The 19,782-nt window shown below is 47.5% G+C and overlaps 2 protein-coding genes across 2 annotated transcripts in view; one reads left to right on the top strand and one right to left on the bottom strand.

Moving 5' to 3' along the window:
• The first annotated feature begins 4,046 nt into the window (after positions 1-4,046).
• R3HCC1 (R3H domain and coiled-coil containing 1) lies at positions 4,047-13,124 on the top strand. Its single transcript, XM_007950850.1, has 9 exons — positions 4,047-4,173; positions 4,518-4,591; positions 4,806-4,933; positions 5,551-5,688; positions 7,015-7,612; positions 8,974-9,146; positions 10,499-10,569; positions 11,927-12,022; positions 12,997-13,124. The coding sequence occupies exons 1-9, from the start codon at positions 4,047-4,049 to the stop codon at positions 13,122-13,124; spliced, it is 1,533 nt and encodes a 510-aa protein (XP_007949041.1).
• A 2,612-nt stretch (positions 13,125-15,736) lies between these two features.
• Positions 15,737-19,782, bottom strand: part of LOXL2 (lysyl oxidase like 2) — a 113,319-nt gene continuing 109,273 nt past the window's right edge. The window contains exons 12-13 of the mRNA XM_007950838.2: positions 16,574-16,685; positions 15,737-15,816 (exon numbers count right to left, since the gene is read on the bottom strand). Of these exons, the coding sequence (XP_007949029.1) occupies positions 15,737-15,816; positions 16,574-16,685 (192 nt within the window). The remainder of the gene's footprint in view (positions 15,817-16,573; positions 16,686-19,782) is intronic.

Below are 19,782 nucleotides of genomic sequence, written 5' to 3' on the forward strand. Positions count from 1 at the left end.
TCCACTTCTGTATCCTTCCCTTCAAGGCTCAGGGGTCCAAAATTATCTTCTGTGTCTGTGTTAATTGGTTTCCCTTTTCTTTGTTGAAGAGGGTCTTTGCAGTCCTTCTGCCTAGTCCACCATCTTGCCGGAACTCTGTTGAGTTTGATATTTTTGGATAGTGTTTCTGAGTGTATTTTTTGTATAGCTTTTTCAGTGGTCATTCTGGTTATCTCATAATTTGTCACAATCCACTGGCATAGTCATTTTATAAGTTTTAGTGGTAAAACTCCCTTTATACCCCATTATCCTCCCCCATTGACACTGTAATTGTCTTAAATATTTCTTCCATATGTTTTGAACCATGTTAGACAGTGTTATAATTCTTGCTTCTGTAGTCAAATATAATTTAGAAGACTCAAGAAGGAAAATCTCCTGTATTTAACTATAGTTTTGCTTACTGTAGTCTTTCTTCCATCCTGATAGTCCAAGATTCTTTCTCTTACTGTTTCCTTTCTATTCAGAGAACTTCCTTTAGCTATTTTTTACACTAGGACAACTGGTGACAGATTCTTTTAGTTTCCCTTCATCTGAGAATGTTTTAATTTTCACTTCATTTGTGAAGAGTATTTTCACTGGATATAGAATTCTAAGTTGACAGCTCCTCCAACCCCCCCCCCCCCCACCAGCACTGAGAAATGTTGTGCTACTTCTTTCTGGCCTCATGGTTTCTGGTGAGAAATCTGCTGTCACTTGAATTGTCTTTCCCCTGTAAGTAATGTATTGGTTTTTTTTCTCTCTGGCTGCTTTCAAGATTTTTTTCTTTGCCTTTGGTTTTTGGAAGATTGGTTATGATGACTGCAACCTCAGGGGCTGGATATCTCTCCAGGGGAAGTCATGAAGACCTTTCATATATCTTCAGGATCTATCCTTGCAACCATGCCCTGAAAAGAGACTTGTGACAGACTTGGCTTTCCAGATTCTCTTCGCACTTGTGTTTTTTGTCTTTATTCTTTGTTGTGTGCTGTTTAGTCACTTACAACTCATAGTGCTCCATAGAGTTTCCTAAGCTGTAATCTTTATGGATCATATTGTTAGGTCTTTTCTCCCAATAAGCCCCTGACTTCTCAGTTAGCAAGTCCCTTGCACCACCTGGGCTTAACCATTGTACCACCAGGTCTCCTCATCTTTATTTTCGGTGCCTTCTGGGAATCTGAGAATATTGTTTCTGTAAATGTAGTATAATACCCTCTTCATTTTTAAAAGTACTCTGGGAATGATTATAAGAGAGCTCTGGTGGCGTAGTGCCTAAGGCATTTGACTGCTAACCAGAAGTCTGGTGGTTCAAACCCACCAGCCACTCCTCAGAAGGAAGGTTGGATTATCTACTTCTGTAGTGATGTTGTTGTTGTTGTTGTGTCTTCTGAGACCTCCTCCTTGGGTTTCCAAGATGGTATATCTATAGAAGTATATTGCCCAACCTTCCTTCTGAGGAGTGGCTGGTGGGTTTGAACTGCCAACCTTCTGGCTAGCAGTCAAGTGCCTTAGGCACTATGCTATCAGAGCTGCTCCTCCCCATCCCTACTCACACCCTACCCTAGAGTTCACTCAGGATGTCCCACTTTGTACCAAAAACATGTTTTAAGTGCTATTATTTCAGGGTCTTGCTTTGCTCTGAGCTTCTGGATTCAGGATGATCAAGGGCTTACATTTTAACACCTTTCAGGGAACAGAACATTTTGACCCTGTTCCCCTAGATTATAATAGCCTATCCCACATGCTGTCTGATGGTAAGAATTTCAAGCCCCATTTAAGGTAGGTGCTTTCTGGTTGGAGCAGGGTAGTATAATTTGAGATCCTGAAAATTGCTGCGCTAGTGGATATGCAATCCAGTTACCCGCAAGGCTAATACACCTTGTCAGTGGCCTCTTCATATCTAATTGACCTCTCTGCAGGATCCATCAATGGGCAGAAGGGAGGGCAGCAGTGAGCAAAGGGTTCTTACAGATTTCCTTCCTCTTTATTTCTCTGTTATTACCCTATGGAGGGGACCAATGACTGGAGAATCTGATATCCCAACTACCTAGAATATAGTTGTTGTTTTTTTTTCCCCCAGGAAAGCCTATGCAATGATTTCCAAATTAAGTTTCCCAGTTGGACCATGGATTATATCTTTATTTTTGAACATATAGTCCCCTTAGAAAATTCTCAAACATCTGTTGCATGTAGTTGTTAGGTGCTGTTCTGATTACCTAGTGTCACTCTGAGAAGAATAAACCACAAATCGGATGTTTTAACAAACAGGTGTCTATTCTTATGATTTGGAGATATTAAGTCCAAGTTCAAAGTGCCAGGCTCTAGGGGCTGGATGAAAGCCCCTCAGCGTTGGGCTTCAGCTCTGTCTCCTGCTCCCAGCCCACTGGAGCTAGAGGCTTTTCTTCACTCAGAGAGCTACTGGCTGTTGAGGGTGACAGGCCCAAGGTTGACAGTAGAAAGACACAGTCCCGATGTTACTAAACCACACGGCAGGCCATTAATTCAAGTCCATTGAAAGTCCCAAGGTCAGCAGAGCATGGCAGGCTGTTGAGCAACGACACTGATACATGCAGCGTTCAAGCATACCATAAGCTAGAGACCATTCCCAAATCTGTTTCTTATATACGGGAAGCAGACCACATACCCAAAGCTGCTATGCAGCTGCTTGTGGTAGATCCCACCATGGAGCTGATTGCCAGTCTCATCATGGGGAATAACTACCACCAGCTGCCCAGCCACTCAATCAGGCCCAGCCAAGTTGACATACAAATTTAACTACCACAGGTGCTGTTGAGTGAGTTCCTACTCATAGTGACCCTATGTGCAGCCAAACAAAACACTGCCTGGTCCTGCACCATCCTCACAATTGTTGCTGTGCCTCAGCCCATTGTCACAGCCACTGTGCCAATTCATCTCACTGAGGGTCTTCCTCTTTTTCACTGACCATCTACTTTACCAAGTATGATATCCTTCTCCAGGGACTAGTCCCTGACAACATGACTAAAGTACGAGAGGTGAAGTCTCTCCATCCTTGCTTCTAAGGAGCACTCTGGATGTACTTCATCCAAGACAGATTTGTTTGTACTTCTGGCAGTCCATGGTATATTTAATATTCTTCGCCAACATCATAATTCAAACATATCAATTCTTCTTTGGTCTTCCAAGTAGTAGCTAGCTAATGAAAAGCATTTGCTGAACTTTTAATTGATCTTAGGTGAGAGTATGCTGTCATGGAAGAAAGACGCAGAGCAAGCTTTGAAATTAGACTAACCTCCCAAAGCAAGAATCTAGAATTTACTGTCTTTGTAACTTTGGGCAAATTATTTCATCTTTCTGGGTTGCCATTTTATCATGAATAAAATGTTTAATCATGTGATTGTGGGGATAAGTGACTGGTGTTTGTGCCCAATAAAACCCAAACCAAACCCACTGCCATTGAGTCAATTCCAACTCACAGCAACCCCCACTGGGTTTCCAAGGCTGTAAATCTTTAAGGATGTAGTTTGTCTCATTTTCTCCCACAGAACAGCTGGTGGGTTTGAACCGCAGACCTTCTGGTTAGCAGCCAAATGTCTTACCTATTATGCCACTTCATGTTGTTGTTATGTGCTGTCGAGTCGGACCCGACTCATAGCGACCCCTCCTTGGGTTTCCGAGGCAGTATCACTACGGAAGTAGATTGCCCCATCTTCCTTCCGAGGAGTGGTTGGTGGGTTTGAACGGCCAGCCTTCTGGTTAGCAGTCAAGTGTCTTAGCCACTATACTACCAGAACTCCTTTATAGGGCCCTATAAGGGAGCTCTGGTAGCATAGTGGCTAAGACACTTGCCTGCTAACCAGACGGCTGGCGGTTCAAACCCACCAGCCACTCCTCAGAAGGAAGGTTGGGCAATCCTACTTCCGTAGTGATACTGACTCGGAAACCCAAGGAGGGGTCGCTATGAGTCGGGTTTGACTCGACGGCACATAACAACAACAACAACATAAGGGATGACAGGAACACTCCTTTCCAATTTCTAAGCTATCCCTGCGATGTCTCCCCCAGTCCGCGCGGCGGCGCTGCAGCTCTGCAGAGGGCCAGGTCTTTACTCCGGAGCACGGGGGAGGGCACGTTTCTGGGGACCCTTAGAGCAGGGGGCGACGCGGTGGTGCGGCAGTGGTGAGTGGGACCCGCGGATAGCCTCGGGGGCAGGGTCTCCCCTTCTAGGTCCGGCTCTACACTCGCCCATGGCCCTTTAGCTCCCGGGTTGGGGCCCTTTAGCTCCCTACTCTGCTGTAGGCCGCCCGCAGGCGTCGGGGCAGTCTCCTTTCCTCTGCAGGGCGCCCAGCAAGCACAGAGCAGGCCCTGGGACCCTGCCCCGTCCCCACGGCCTCATCAGCTGGAAGGACCGGCCCTTCCTGCCTTTCGCGTTGGGGCAGTGAGCCTCTGGAACTTTGAGTCCTTGCAGCTGCCCCTGCGGTGAGTAGTGCGAGGAGCTCGGCCTTTCTCTCCACCTGCCCTAGGCGGCAACGTGAGAGCCCCTGAGCCCCAGGTTACCATGCCCTTGCTTAGCATCATACTGAGTGCAGAGGACAGAGTAGGGGTTAGCAGATCTCTCTTTTCCCCTTCTGTTAACCTGCCTGGGGGACTTTGAGATATCACTTACCCTCCTCTGAGTTGTTTTCTCACTTGGAAAAAATAGACATTAGACCAGATGGTGGTTTCCAAGGCCCTTTCAGAACCTGCATTCCTGGGTTGTGGGTAGGTGTGGGATCTGTTCGCTGATCCTGGGCCTTGTTATCTTCCCACAGGCTCTCCCACCTGTCACCCTGGCCCTTCTTTGCTTGGATGGTGTTTTCCTCTCTGCAGCCGAAAATGACTTTGTCCACCGTATCCAGGAGGAGCTGGACCGCTTCCTGCTGCAGAAGAAGCTGTCAAAGTAAGTTGGTGTGAGGGAGATGGAAAGGCTAAGGCTGCTTGTGCTTGCTCTGCTGCTGGGAAGGACAGGGTTTGTTAGGAGCCACCTGGATCCTCTTTCCCAGTGATGCCCCAGAGGTAACTGGCTAGGAGTTGGCTCAGACCTTGGCCTGTAGTTGTAGTCTGATCTCTCCTAACTGCATCCTTCCTTGGTAATTCTGAGTATTCTGTCATGGAAGAAAAAAAACAAAGCAGGCTTTGGAATCAGACCATCTCCACTTAAAGCAAGAATCTAGAATTGTCTTTGGACAAGTTATTTTATCTTTCTGGGTCTCTAGTTTTTCACGAATAAAAAATGCTTACACTGTTGTGGGGATAAGTGATAGGTGATGGCATTAAATCAACTGGAGATTGATGGGGCCCCACCTAGGAATGGGAATGGGACCACCAGTAATTCCCAGTGAATCCTTGCTGTGATTATGTCTGTGATCAGAGCCTTTGGAGTTAGTCTGGGACCCAAGGAGGTAAAAGGAGCCTAGTGTTAAGTCACCTTTAAACTTAGGGTAGACCTGGTAGGGGTTAGGTCCTAGTGGCTAAACCTGTCCCCTCTGCTCACTATTCCTTCTGGTCCCTTCCCAGGGTACTTCTTTTCCCACCGCTCTCCAGTCGCCTCCGGTACCTGATCCATAGAACAGCAGAGAATTTTGATCTCTTGAGCAGCTTCTCTGTTGGGGAGGGCTGGAGGAGGAGGACGGTCATCTGTCACCTGGATATCAGGTGTGTATCCTATGTATCCTGCCATCTTGGAGGGCCCTCAGCCATTCATTGTGGGTGGTTGGGGTCAGCTAGTCAGCTCCCGGGAGAAAAAAGTTTGTCAGGAACCAGGGCTGGGACCCCTAGGTTGCTGCCTCTATTCCCAGCCTCAGTTGCTTAAAGTTAGTGCTGCCTTTTGCTTCAGTGGTGGAGTAGATGTGCATTGCTTGCACCATTTACTGACTGACATTCAACTGTACACCTTGGGCAGGAAAGAGAGAGAGAATTTAAATAGCAAGGGTGAGCCTGGCCAACATTCCTCTCAGGGATCTTGTGCCCAGAGACCATGGAATGGGAGCAGCAGATCTGCTGGTCCTCAGTCCTCTTGGTTTCCATCTTACAGGTTGAGCATCTTACCATAGTTACTATTATCCTAGTGTTCAAAGTTAATGTTTTCTAATAACATAATATAAATGTTGTTGTTGTTGTTATGTGCCGTCGAGTCAGCCCCGACTCATAGCGATCCCTCCTTGGGTTTCCGAGGTGGTATCACTACGGAAGTAGATTGCCCAACCTTCCTTCCAAGGAGTGGCTGGTGGGTTTGAACCACCAGGCTCCTGATTAGCAGTCAATGCCTTAGGCACTATGCTACCAGAGGCAGCTCCTTCTGCAGCAGTACCTTGCATTTAGGTACTATTATAATATAATAGTACCTAAATGCAAGGTGGGAGCTCTGGTAGCATAGGGCCTAAGGCACTTGACTGCTAACCAGAAGGTCTGGTAGTATAGTGGCTAAGTGGGCTAAACCCACCAGCCACTCCTCGGAAGGAAGATAGGGCAATCTACTTCCATAGTGATACCGCCTCGGAAACCCAAGGAGGGATCTCTGTGAGTTGGGTCCGACTCGACGGCACATAACAACAACAACAACAACAACAACAAATGCAAGGTACTGCTGCAGAAGGAGCTGTCAAAGTAAGTTGGTGTGAAGGAGATGGAAAGGCTTAGGCTGCCTGTGCCTGCTCTGCTGCTGGGAAGGACAGGGTTCACCTGGAGCCACCTAGACCCTCTTCCCCCTTGATGCCCCTGAGGTAACTGGAATGCTTAGCCAGGCTGTCTCGAATTCAGTTTATGACTGAGGGAGGTGAGGAGGGAGAACTGGCTGTTTTGGACTTAGTGAGAGATAGCATTCAGGATCTAACATGATATCTTTCTAAGGAATTTTTAGAGGTTATTTTGGCTTTGGTTTTGGGCTAATGCTGACTTGAGGACCCTCACGTCTGAATGGGAGGTGGCTCCTGTAAACCATTTTCCTTTGGACCTAAACACTCTAATTTTCTCCTCTTGCAGGCTACCCAATTCAGATGGCCTCTCTGGCCCCTCCTGCCCTCCTGCCTCTCATCCTGGCAAGAACCATGGTCCTTGGCCCAACTTAAACCAAGAACCACCTGCTGGTCCCCGAGGGGCACGGCCTGGCCGGTGGCATCGTGGACGCAAGCCAGACCAGGCTTTGTATGTGCCCCGGATGCTTCGTAGGCGGCAAGAAGGGGCACCGGCCCCCGCCCCAGGGCTCAAGGGCAAGGCTCCAACTGTTGACATCCCAGAAGAGCCTGGAGATGTTGGTGCTGGGGACCCCAGCTCTGATCAGGGACTTCCTGTGTTGATGGCTGGGGCAACAGAGGACTTACAAGACCTGAGCCAAAGTTGTGAGAATGAGCCACTGTTGGATCCAGTTGGCACCGAGGCCCCAGGGCCTGACAGTCACTCAGGAGAAGGAGATAGTTTGGATATGGCCACACAGCTTGGGTGCAGCCTGCATCTAAACCTGGTAGAGGGCAATGAGAGTCAGCCAGAGAAGAGCATGGCAGCAGAAGAGGAGGAAGAAGAGGTGGGAGAGGAGGGCCATGGCAGCTGCTCAGAGGATGACTACAGTGAGCTGCTACAGGAGGTGATGGGGCGCTTAAGCCTGGAAGAGGGAGGGTGGAAGTGAGGTGGGTGTAGCTGTGGGAGACTGGGGACAAGGCTCATGGTGTGGAGCAGGGGGATGTGCCAGGATGGGCAGGGCCAGGTGCTGGGTGATAGGGGTCCCTTAAAAAACGTATGAGGAGCATGGGGACTTTGCCAGGAGGTCTTGGGACTTGAACAGTAGAGAAGAAAGAGATTTATGATATGGAGGCAGAAGGTCGAGATTTGTGGATTTGGGTCCCAAGGCAACTATTTAGGAGCTATTTGACTGTAGACAAGTCATTTTGCTTTTCTAAGTCTCAGCTTCCTTATTGAAGAAAACAACAAAAACAGCTAATAATAATAATAATAATAATATAGACACACATACTTCACAAGGTAATGTAGAAAGAATGTATGAGAATGTGCACGGAAGTGCTTCATAAGGTAAGGTAGTACAGATAGTCCTCAGTTTACAGCAGGTTCTGTAAACTGGTTCTGACAGAAGTTGAATAGGTGTTTTTTTTTTTTTTCTCTAGTTTTCATTTTTATCATTTATAATCAGTGTGTTTATATACCTGATCTTTATTTGTCTTCGGGTGGTTGCCATGAGAATGATAAGATCAGCAAATTAAGCACTGCAACATTGTATGTAATTAGTATGTATTACTAATGAGAAGATTTAAAAAAAGTCTAGATGGTCCTAAGTGCATTTTGTACATTTCATCATAACTGCAATATGTTATTAAGTCGGAGACTGCCAGTACAAATGTTGGTCATGAAAATTACCTTTCTGCCTGGAGCTTTGTCTTAAAATCTCATCTCCCTGGTACTGTGTGTCTGCCCCTGAGACTGGCTTTGCTGTTAGGTTGGAAGGGCAGGCATCTCTTATTGCTGTTTTATAGATGAGGAATGGAGACCAGCAAGACTTGTTTAATATCATATTGTTAATAAGGGGAGGAAAGATCTTCACTTTTCCAGCTCTGGCTCTTACTGACTGTGTAACTTTGGGCAAATCTTTTACCTCTTAGACCATTAGTTTTCCCATCTGTAAAATGGAGATATATATATATATGTAGAATAGAGTTGGGAGGACTCTGTGCAACCTAATGTATGTAAGTGCCAGTCACCCAGTGAGGACTTCATACAAGTGAGTTCCCTCACACTTCTGGAACCTTAGCCCAGTCTGCCAAGATGCTGTCTTTCCCAGATCCCCACCAGGTAGGGCACTGGTGGAAAGCCACCCTTGGCTCTGCTCCCTGCCAACTCAGAGACTGCAAAACTCTCCGTGTGTGGTTTTGACACCAGTTGTTTGGAGCCCAGTGTGTCAGAGCTCCCCTTGCTAAAGGGTCTCATCTCTTCCAGATAACACATAACCTGACAGAGAAGGAGATTGAAGTAGAGAAGATCTACGTGGACATGTCCTCCTTTGTAGAGGAGCTGCCTGGAGAGAAGGACTTTGGCCATGTAGTGGAGATCTACAGCTTTGAACCAGCGCTCAAGACTGAGGACTTGCTGGCAGTGTTTTCTGAGTTCCAGTGAGTGCCAGCAGCACCTCAGTGGGGCAGCAGAGGCAGGGTGCTTGCCTCTGGAGAAGAGCTAGAAAATCTTTGTGGCTGGGGACACTTGCCTGCCTCCCTCCCTTGCCGCCCCCCTTACTCACCCTTACACCATGCCTAGTGATCCAGAAAGAAAGACAGCAAGTGTGTGCTTGCTCTGGGCTCCATACTTCTGGAAAGTTCAGCCTGCTGACCATGACCATGGGGAAGAGGATAGGTGGTTTTTTGGTTGTAGGTATTCCCAGGACCCTAGACCCTAGACCTGGTCCTTCTGTCACAGCAGCAGCCTCTGTCCTGTCCTCCTTGCCCACATGCCTGCTGGGACCCAGGGTAAGCCCTCATCAGTTTCACTGGGGCAGTGGATAGCCCACCGACCTCCCCTTGCTGTGGATTCCAACCAGTCAGTCATGCAACAGACTGAGGGCATGGAACTTATTTCTGGGATGAACTCGGCTTGAGTAGCTGAGTGGGGTTGAGACAATGTGGCAATGGGAGCCAGCAGGGATGTAATAAGGGACAAGGTTTCCCTAAATTCCTTTAGCTCTAACCTCCGGCTTTTCTCCTTGTTTCTTTTTTTTTTTTTTTTTTCAGTCTCTTTCCTTTCTCCAATTCCCCTTCTCTCCTGCTTAGATATTTTTAAACTCTTTCTTCATGCCCCTCTTTTCTGAGTCTTTGCTTCCCAAACAGCTTTCCCTGACCCTCCCTGAGTCTCAGCTAGGGGAAACTGAAGGGACAGCTGAGTGAGGCATGAGGAGTTCTTCCCCTGAAGGTGTGGCTGGACCAGGGACCCCACTGACTCCCTTGGCCAGGGAGGGCAGTGCCCCCAAAGGGGTTAATTGGGAGGCACAGAGTTGTTTTTGGCCTGTCATGGGGCCCAGAGTCAGTGATGCCTTCTTGAGCAGTAGGGGTTAAAGTTTACCAGGAGCAGCAACACTAATATATTGGTGCTGTCCACTTTACCCACCACCACATAAACCCTTTGTCTGCAGTTCCAAACCCACGCCTTTGGCCTGGCAGTGGGAGTGCCTGTGAGGAGCCCCTTCCTCCTTGGCATTGTGCCATCCGAGCTCCTTGAGTCCTGGCTTCTTTAGTTCTATGAATGAGGGACCCATGTGACATACTAACAGGAGTGGCATTTGTCTTTCTGAAGCAAACTGTATGGTCTTCAAAGTTTGCAACAAATCGTTGTCTCCTCCCAAAGAGGCTGTAACTTTTCTGGGACTTGTAGTGTTTGAAGATTGGAGATGGGAGGGAACCTCCCTTTAGGATTGTAAAAAGAAAGGGTTTGTTCATTTGCTTTCATAACTACTCTGTCTTTTCTCCCTGCACAGGGAGAAGGGTTTCAAGATCCAGTGGGTGGATGACACTCATGCTCTCGGTATTTTCCCCTGCCTGGCCTCAGGTAATGTGCCTTTCCTCTGACCACCAGTGAGAGGGGAAGGGCCCTTCGTGGCCAGGGCAGATTCATTTCCCTGGACAAGGATTGCCCTTCTCCAGGGTGCAGGTTAACATGACCACGCCGGCTTATGGGGCTCAGTTCCCCACCAGCCTAATTATCAAGTCCTGGTGGGAGCAGAGAGGTGTAGCACCAGATCCTTAGCCTTCTGTATTCGTGTTAGTGCCTTCAGTTTAAAGGGTCAGACCTAGGTGATATTTACTGAGCACTTGTCATGGGCTGAGCCCTGGTTACTTCCACATATTAAACCATTATGAAAGGACTGTTTTTATAGGTCAAAAGCATTCAAATACAGACACTGTGGTTCAAGTTAATACATTCTCATTCAGTTTTGGCAGCTTCAAGACATAGACCTGCTCTATAACAGAGCCTCTCGGTGTCAAAGCCAGGGGCACCAGCCAGGCCTCTTGACCTAGTGCTGATGTTCCTCCCCTTCCTCAGCCACTTTTCCTGGGCTGACCAGGATCTTCTGGCCCTGCCACCCCACTGCTCACTTGGACTATATTTATAAATAGTAATATCCCTACCCTCCACATTTGGCTTCTTAGAAACACAGCTTTCTGAAAACCAGAGCTGGGACAGCCATGGCTGGTGTGGGTCTGGTCCTCAGGAGGGCCTGAAATTACAGTGAAGTGGGAAGCAGTATCTAGGGACCAGTGGGAATGGGGTGGGGTGAGGGCTTAAACCCTGGAGGGAGCCCTGCTGAGAGGGAGGGAGGGAGAGGAGGTCAAAGGCTGCCCAGTGCAGTGGGAAGAAAGTACAAGGAGGGATGGGCCTTGGCTCTGCCACAAACTGCTGGCTTCAGTTTCCTCATCCATAAAACAGTGAGTGTTTAGGACCCAAGACCCCTTGCTGCTCTGACATGCTGTGTTCTGTAAATAGCCCAAGTATGGCATGGCCCTGAAGGCCTCACTGTGTGGCATAACTCAGGGCAGTGAGGGCCTGCTCCCCAGGGGCATGTTGAGTGGTGAACAGAAGTAGACTTTAGAGTCCAGGGCTTCAGAAGACAGGAGCCAGCCTCTCCTGGGGTCAGAAGGGTAGGCTCACTGCTGTAGCTCTTGACCAGCACAGGTGTGAGTGTGGGGATGTGGAGGTCAGCTTTCCCATCTGAGAATACAGGCAACCCCTTGGTGGCTCTGGGGATAAGAGGAGAGGTGTGTCTCTGACCCAACCCAAGGGGTGTCACAGTAGCCCTGTCCCTGAGCATGCATAGGCTGCATGTTGTGGGTAACACCTGTGCTTCTGGGTCCTATGGGAGCCTCATGCAGAAGGGGATGTCTGCAGATCTGCTGTCTCTCCACAGCTGCTGAAGCCCTGTCCAGGGATTTCTCAGTGCTCAAGATCCGGCCCCTCACACAGGGAACCAAGCAGTCAAAGCTCAAAGCCTTGCAGAAGCCAAGTAAGGAAGTCAGTGGTTTCTGGCTGAGGAGGGTGTGAGTGTGTGAGCGGGCTTGGGCAGGGTAGGTCTTTCCCTTCTGATTCATTCCCCTCTTCCACATGTCTCTGTCCTTGGAGACCTTTGGGCTGCAGCCAGTGAGGCTATGCCCCTCCCACTCCCCAGAGGGCCTTGGGGTGCCAGGAATGAGGGCACTCAAGGGAGTAGTGTCCTCTAGCTGCTGTTTCTGGTATTGCTTTCCCACTCACCCCCTTTCTGGGTACTGCTCAGAGAAAAGCTTGGCCTTTCTTCTCTAGGGCCAGGGTCCCTAGAGTGAAAGGAGCTTGGGCTTTGGGGTCTGCCCTGAGTAGGATCCTGGCTCTGTTACTTATTTAAATTGACTTTGAGCAAGTCACTTAATGCCCGAGTTGGTTTCTTTATCTGTAAAATAAGCAGATCTTAAAAGAGTGAAGTAACAAAGAATAAAATAGCCCATGGGAGATCTGCCTGGACTGGGCACACGGAAGGTGCCAGATGCATGTTAGTTCCTTCCTCTTCCCTCTTCTCCTTCCAAAGGACGTGAAAAATGTTTTCAGAGACCAGTTTTCTGTGGCTCCTGTGAGTGATAACATGGAATTTGTCCTGGGCTTGTTGGCAACAATAAACACCCTGTCTCTGGCTCAGGGAGCTCCAGGTGTCCCGTTCTGATTTGATTTCCTTCCCAGAAGTGGACAAGGTTAACCTCTCCTCAGTCCCATTTTACAGATGGAGAAATAAGGGCACAGAGAACATGGGAGGATTGGGTCAGATTCCACAGGGAGCTGGGAGCAGGGAAGCTTGGAGTGGGCTCCTCTCACTAGCATCTACTCCCACTGTGGACACACCTGGGCCTCAGGCACCATCCACATAATGTTAGAGGTTGGCTGATGGCCTCTAAGGCTGCTGTGGCAGCCAGGGCCTTGAATTCACATCCCTGCCCCATGGGGCTTTCCTTTTAGAGCTGCTGCAGCTGGCGAAGGAGAGACCACAGACAAATACAGCGGTGGCCCGGAGGCTGGTGGCTCGGGCCCTGGGGCTCCAACACAAAAAGAAAGAGCGGCCTGGGGTTCAGAATCCTCTGCCCTGAGGCATGGAGGCTTGCAAGCCTGGACCCACACCCCAGGCACTAACTTGGTGCCCAACACCAGAAGCCTTTACAGACACCACAGCCCCACACAGGCTGGAATAGTTGTTAGAACCTCACTGTGGGGTGTGGTGGGGTTTAGTTTGTGCTAATTCTACAAGTAGAATAAAAATAAAAAGTTCAAAGTTGTTATAATAATGTGATTGCTTCAAAGTGTGTTGGTCTGCTGAGGGACACTAGGGGGTGCTGTCTGACCTATTTTAGCCTGGGGCTGTTGAAGAAATAGCTCATTCTAGGAGTTTGCTTGGCCTGGAGGATCCCAATTATGCCAAGAGGGCATTTTTGCACAAAACCTGCCCAGTTTTGGGTGTAGGTTGTACTTCTTCTGTGACACCTCCTCAATCTCCCCCAACAACTTAGATACCCAACCTGCCTTCCTGCACAGCAGCTGTGGGTTCATGACCCTACCCCTGTGGGGTGGTCCTAGTGTTAACCTGTCAGTACCAGTTACAGAAGGGGTCCTTGCAGAAATTAACGTGAACAAGGCCAAGGGGAAGTCTGAAATGCGTGCCGAGTTTGATTGCTCACCTCTTTGTGGGGACAGGGTCACAGTGCATTCTTCTGGTGGGTAGAGTTGGTGCTGAGGTGGCTGTGACAGGCACTACTTTGAGGTCATTTTAGGCCCTTCTGGTTTGTGGAGCCCTAGCATGCTCAGACAAGTGGGAGCCCCAGGTCTGGAGGAGTGGCTGCCTGGGCTGCCCCCCCCCCCCCCCCCCGTGACGGACTTGCACCTTTTGTGCCACCACCCCCTTCCCTTGGGGCTCTTCTTGGTGACCTTTTAGGAAAGCCCTGGGATTGCTTCCATGCAGCTGCCCCATCTGGTCCTAACACAGCTACTGTTAGGAAGAGGCCTGCTGAGGGCATCCATGCTCTTGTGGTTGGTAACGTGGCCTTTGCCCTAGGCTTCTTGGGATTGATAAACAGCCTGTTGTAGGTCAGAGTTGGAGGTGCCCCATCCTGATTTAATTTCTCTCTCCAAGGGCCTTCAGAAGCAGGGAGGTGGACAGGATTAACCTCTTCTCACCCTCCTACAAGTTTCTGTAAAAAGCAATAGTTCAAGAAAGGTTAATACTGTTGTATTTGTGATTTTCTTAGACTGCTCACTCAAAGGATAGGAGCTGCTCCTTGTGTAGTTTGTATTGAATGAGGCCTCCTGTGGTACTAACAGTTTATGCTCAGGAGAGAAGACCTGGTGATCTGCTTCTATAAAGCAGATTTTCTTGGTGCCTAGAAAACCCTGAGGGCAGCTCTTCTCTGTCCTATAGGGTTGCTATGAGTTAGAATCTACTTGATGGCACACAACAACCTAAAGGTTGACAGGCCAAACCCACACAGCGATACAATGAAGAAATGCCTGGAGGTCTGCTTATGTAAAGACTACAGCCAAGAAAACCCTATGAGGCAGTTCTACCCGATAACCTGTGGGATCACCATGAATTGGAATAGACCCAATGGCAATGTGTTCATTTCTTCTTTGGTGGCCACACTAGATTGTAGGGGACTTAGAAGCCCAGTTCTGCAGGGTAAAAACAAGCTAACAAAGGGTAACTGACACTGGGCAGTTATTGATTGAACACAGGTACCTCTGCTGCTCAGGGGCTAGGTATAGTGGTTCAAATGAAACACAAGATGCATATCATAAATCTTTTATTTGAAGTTTCAAGTATGTGTAAGTGTCTGTGATGACACATGGCATTTGGTGAGTGTCCTCATCACCTTGACCCTGGTTATAGCACCGCTGAATCCGTTACCCACAGAATTGGAACAACAGAATGACGAGTCACTTACACAAGTCCTTTGGGTTTTCTTTTGAGCCATACTTCCAAAGGCCTGCATGCCCCATATTGAATGCCACTAAATAACTTTGTGTTTCAAATCTGTGAAAATATAACGGTATCTTTAAAAAGAAGAGGGCAAGGAGAGAAGCACTGAGGCTGAACTCAATCAGGAATCATGTGGCCACATTATATGTGTGGATATGATAAACTAGAGTAGAGGCAGTTTGTTTAATTAGAAAAAAGGTTCAGATAGTCAAGTTTGCTGGAAAAGACATATAAGGAGAAGACCTACAAGGAGGAGATGGGGGGGGGTGTCAACCTGACCACCACTGGGGTTGATAAGCTCACATTTGCCAACATATAACTTAAGAAAATGGCCCTATAGATGTTACTATCTGTGGTGAGGTGGTTGTGTCAGACTCAGGATGGAGTGTGGCTTGGATGGGACATGCTGAAGACAATCAGAGTCAGTGGCTAAAGGGTCCTCGGCCATACTGGTTCTTGGTGCCTGTAGTGCTGCCCACAAGCCCTGTGGACAAGCCCAGCCCCAGCCCCTAGAGCCTTCGCAGGCTCTGAACATCAGGCAGCAGCACCCAGCCAAAGGCAGGAACATCCCCTTCCTCCTGAGTTTGGACATGACTGAGGGGATCACGATGGGGTGGGGGCTCGGCGAGTGAAGGGGAGTACAGCGGTCAGTTGGTCAGATTGCAGTTGTTGGGGAACATCCTGGGGAAGATGCGGTGTGGCCCAAAGATAGGAGGTGACCACAGAACTCCTCTACCGCTTGGAGAGCTGGTTGGTTAGGAGTCCATTGAATTGTTCAAACTTCTTTTCTGTTTCTTCACTGTAGGAACCACCTGAGGGGTGGGAAGTGAGAAGAGTTTGCCCAAGTAGATACCCAGCCCTTGCCCAAGCCAGAGGAGCTGTTGGCCCCAGAGAGCTCTTGAGCCCCCCTCCAACAGGGTGAGTTCCAGGGCAGGGAATAGGTGCTCAGCCTCTCTAGGACCAGGTGCATACCAGGTGTTCTGTAATTGAGTGAATGGATGAATGCATTAAGTATAGTGCATTTAATTTTTACTTTCACCAAGAATGAGGTCTATCACTTTTCCTGCAGAAGAGGAAGTTCTTTTCCCTTTGTTCCCTGAGTCATACAATCCAAGAAAAAAGTTTTTTTATTGGAGAATGGAAGTAAGAGTTGTTCACTAGCCCCTTGGTTTGACAGAGGAAAACCTAATATAGATGGAGCCCATAAATTGCTGAGGCCCACAGTTTTGAGATCACAAGTATAATGAGTTAGTGGCCTCAGTTCCAGCATTTAAAGGACTTTGGGGTCTGCTCTGGGCCATCCCAGTTCTGTATTGCCATCTCCCCTTGGACAGAGCTGGCTGTGAAAACTCAATTCCCGACCTGGCCTTATGTGCCCAGGGCTTCTTTCCAGTGTGGGAATGAGATGCTGGCTCCATTCCTCGAGCTCTTTGCACAAATTAGGACTCTGCCTCTCTCGTTCCTTGAGAAAGTAGGGTAGCTCTTGCTTGCTTCCTGGAGGGTAGTCTGTGGGGTGGGGCAAGGTGGGCCTGAGGAGGGGCGGAGGCAGCTCTGGTAAGGAAGCCTTACCTATGTGGCAGTTGTACATCCAGATGCGGTGGCCATCATAGCGGGCCCTGCACTTCATGATGTTGTTGATGTAGTCAGATTCTGCAACCTCATAGTTGGGGTTGATGACAACCTGGGGAAGCAAATTAGAGGAGCTGCTGACTCCCTCCCTTAGCCATCCTCCACCCCAGGTCCAGGCAAGACAGCAGTCTAGCTTCCAGAACCTGGGTGATCTTGAAAGGGGAGCATGGCAGACACTATAATCTAAGAGCAACTGAAGACAGGACTGGCAAGAGGGGAATGTGTGGGTCCTGATAAAGTCCTTGGAGGAGACAGAGATAAGCATGGCCTGGAGGAATGAGACCTCCATTTATCTCTGTCTCTCTTTCTCTCTCAATGTGATTTACGAACACACAAACACATCAACTCTACCAAGTTGTTGTTGTTACATTGTTAGGTGCCATCAAGTTGGCTTGAACTCATAGCAACCCTGTGTACAACAGAACCAAACACTGCCTGGTTCTGCACCAGCCTCATAATCCCTGCTATACCTGAGCCCATTGCTGCAGCCACTGTGTCAATCCATGTTGTTGAGGGCCTTCTCCTTTTTCACTGACCCTCCACTTTACCAAGCATGACATCCTTCTCCAGGGCATGTCTGACAACATGATCAAAGTTGGTGAGATGATGTCTGGCCATTCCCGCTTCCAAGGAGTATTCCAGCTGCACTTCATCCAGGACAGATTTGTTCATTCTTCTGGCAGTCCATGGTACTTTCAGTATACTTCACCAACACCACAACTCAAAAGCATCAACTCTTCTTCAGTCTTCCTTATTCATTGTCCAGTTTTCACATGCATATGAGGTGATTGAAAATACCATGGCTTGGGTTAGGTGCACTTTAGTTTTCAAATAGATATCTTTGCTTTTCAGCACTTGAAAGAGGTCTTTTGCAGCAGATTTGTCTAGTGCAATATGTCGTCTAATTTCTTGACTGCTGCTTCCATGAGTGTTGATTGTGGAAACAAGTAATATGAAATCTTTGACAACTTCAATCTTTTCTCCATTTATCGTTATGCTGCTTATTGGTCCAGTTGTGAGGATTTTTGTTTTCTTTATGTTGAGGTTTAATCCATACTTCAGACTATATAGTCTTTAATCTTCATCAGTAAGTGCTTCAGGTCTTCTTCACTTTTATAGCAAGCAAGGTTGTGTCTTCTGCATATCGCAGGTTGTTTATGATTCTCCTCCAATCCTGATGCCACACTCTTCTTCATATTGTCCAGCTTCTCAGATTATTTGCTCAGGAATACACAGTCACTGCACCAAAAAGAATTGGTTGATGTTCATCCATTTCAGGAGGTGGCATATGATCAAGAACAAATGGTATTGAAGGAAAGGGTTGAAGCTGCACTGAAGGAGCTGGTGAAAGACCAGGCTCTAGGAATTGATGGAATACCTATTGAGATGTTTCAACAAACAGATGCTGCACTGGAGGCACTCACTTGGCTATGTCAAGAGATTTGGAAGACAGCTACCTGACCAACTGACTGGAAGAGATCCATATGTGTACCCATTCTAAAGAAAGGTGATCCCACAGAATGTGGAAATTATTGAACAATATCATTAATATCACATGCAAGTAAAATCTTGCTGAAGATAATTCAAAAATGGTTGCAGCAGCATATTGACAGAGAACTTCCAGAAATGCAAGCTGGATTCAGAAGAGGATGTAGAATGAGGGATATCATTGCTGATGTCAGATAGATCTTGGCTGAAAGCGGGGAATACCAGAAAGATGTTTACTTGTGTTTTATTGACTATGCAAAAGTATTCAATTGTGTGGATTATAACAAATTATGGATAACATCAAGAAGAATGGGAATTCCAGAACACTTAATTGTACTCATGAGGAACCTGAACATGGACTAGGAGGCTGTCATTCGGACAGAACAAGGGGATACTGCATGCTTTAAAATCAGGAAGGGAGTGCATCATGGTTGTATCCTTTTACCATACTTATTCAATCTGTATGCTGAGCAAATAATCCAAGAAGCTGGACTATATGAAGAAGACCATGACATTAGGAGTGGAGGAAGACTCATTAACAACCTGCGATGCTCAAACAACACAACTTTGCTTGCTGAAAGTGAGGATGACTTGATGAAAATTGAGGGCCACAGTCTGCAGTATGGATTACACCTCAGTATAAAGAAAACAAAAATCCTCACAACCGGACCAATAAGCAGCATCATGAAAATGGAGGAACGATTGAAGTTGTCAAAGACTTGAAATTACTTGGTTCTACAGTTAACACTAATGGAAGCAGCAGTCAAAACATGAGACAATGCATTGGGCAAATCTGCTCAAAAGACCTCTTTCAAGTGCTAAAGAGCAAAGATGTCTCCTTGAAGACTAAGGTATGCCTAACCTAAGCCATGGCATTTTCAATCACCTCATATGCATGTGAGAGCTGGACAATGAATAAGGAAACTGAAGAAGAGTTGATGTTTTTTGAGTTGTTGTGTTGGTGAAGAATACTGAAAGTACCATGGACTGCTAAAGGAACTAACAAATGTGTCATGGAAGAAGTACAGCCGGAATATTCCTTGGCAGCTAGAATGCCCAGACTTCGTTTCACCAACTTTGGTCTCGTTGTCTGAAGGGACCATTTTCTGGGGGAGGATATCATGCTTGGCAAAGTGGAGGGTCAACAAAAAAAGGGAAGGCCCTCAACAAGATGAATTGACACAGTGGTTGCAACAATGCGTTCAGGTTTAGCAAGGATTGTGAGGCTGGCACAGGACTGGGCAATGTTTCATTCTGTTGTATATAAGGTCGCTATGAGTTGGAGATGACTCAATGGCACCTAACAACAACAACAACAACAACATACAGATTGAATAAATATGGTGAAAGGATATAACCCTGATGCACTCCCTTCTTCATTTTAAAGCATGAAATATCCCCTTGCTCTGTTTGAATGACAGCCTCCTGGTCCATGTACAGGTTCCTCATGAGTGTAATTAAGTGTTCTGGAATTCCCATTCTTCTCAATGTTATCCATAATTTGTTATGATCCACACAGTTGAATGCCTTTGCATAATCAATAAAATATAAGTAAACATCTTTGTGGTATTCTTTGCTTTCAGCCAAGATCCATCTGACATCAGCAATGATATCCCTCATTCCACGTCCTCTTCTGAATCCAGCTTGCATTTCTGGAAGTT

Source organism: Orycteropus afer, unplaced genomic scaffold (assembly GCF_000298275.1).
Source record: "Orycteropus afer afer isolate SDZICR_OR568_19922 unplaced genomic scaffold, OryAfe1.0 scaffold00289, whole genome shotgun sequence".
Taxonomy (NCBI): domain Eukaryota; kingdom Metazoa; phylum Chordata; class Mammalia; order Tubulidentata; family Orycteropodidae; genus Orycteropus; species Orycteropus afer.

Bases quoted from the DNA above. Each gene is read 5' to 3' on its own strand.
- R3HCC1 (XM_007950850.1), top strand. From the start codon at position 4,047: ATGTCTCCCCCAGTCCGCGCGGCGGCGCTGCAGCTCTGCAGAGGGCCA. The intron at 4,934-5,550 runs GTAAGTTGGTGT...GTCCCTTCCCAG, and splicing joins CTGCAGAAGAAGCTGTCAAA to GGTACTTCTTTTCCCACCGC. The intron at 9,147-10,498 runs GTGAGTGCCAGC...CTCCCTGCACAG, and splicing joins GCAGTGTTTTCTGAGTTCCA to GGAGAAGGGTTTCAAGATCC.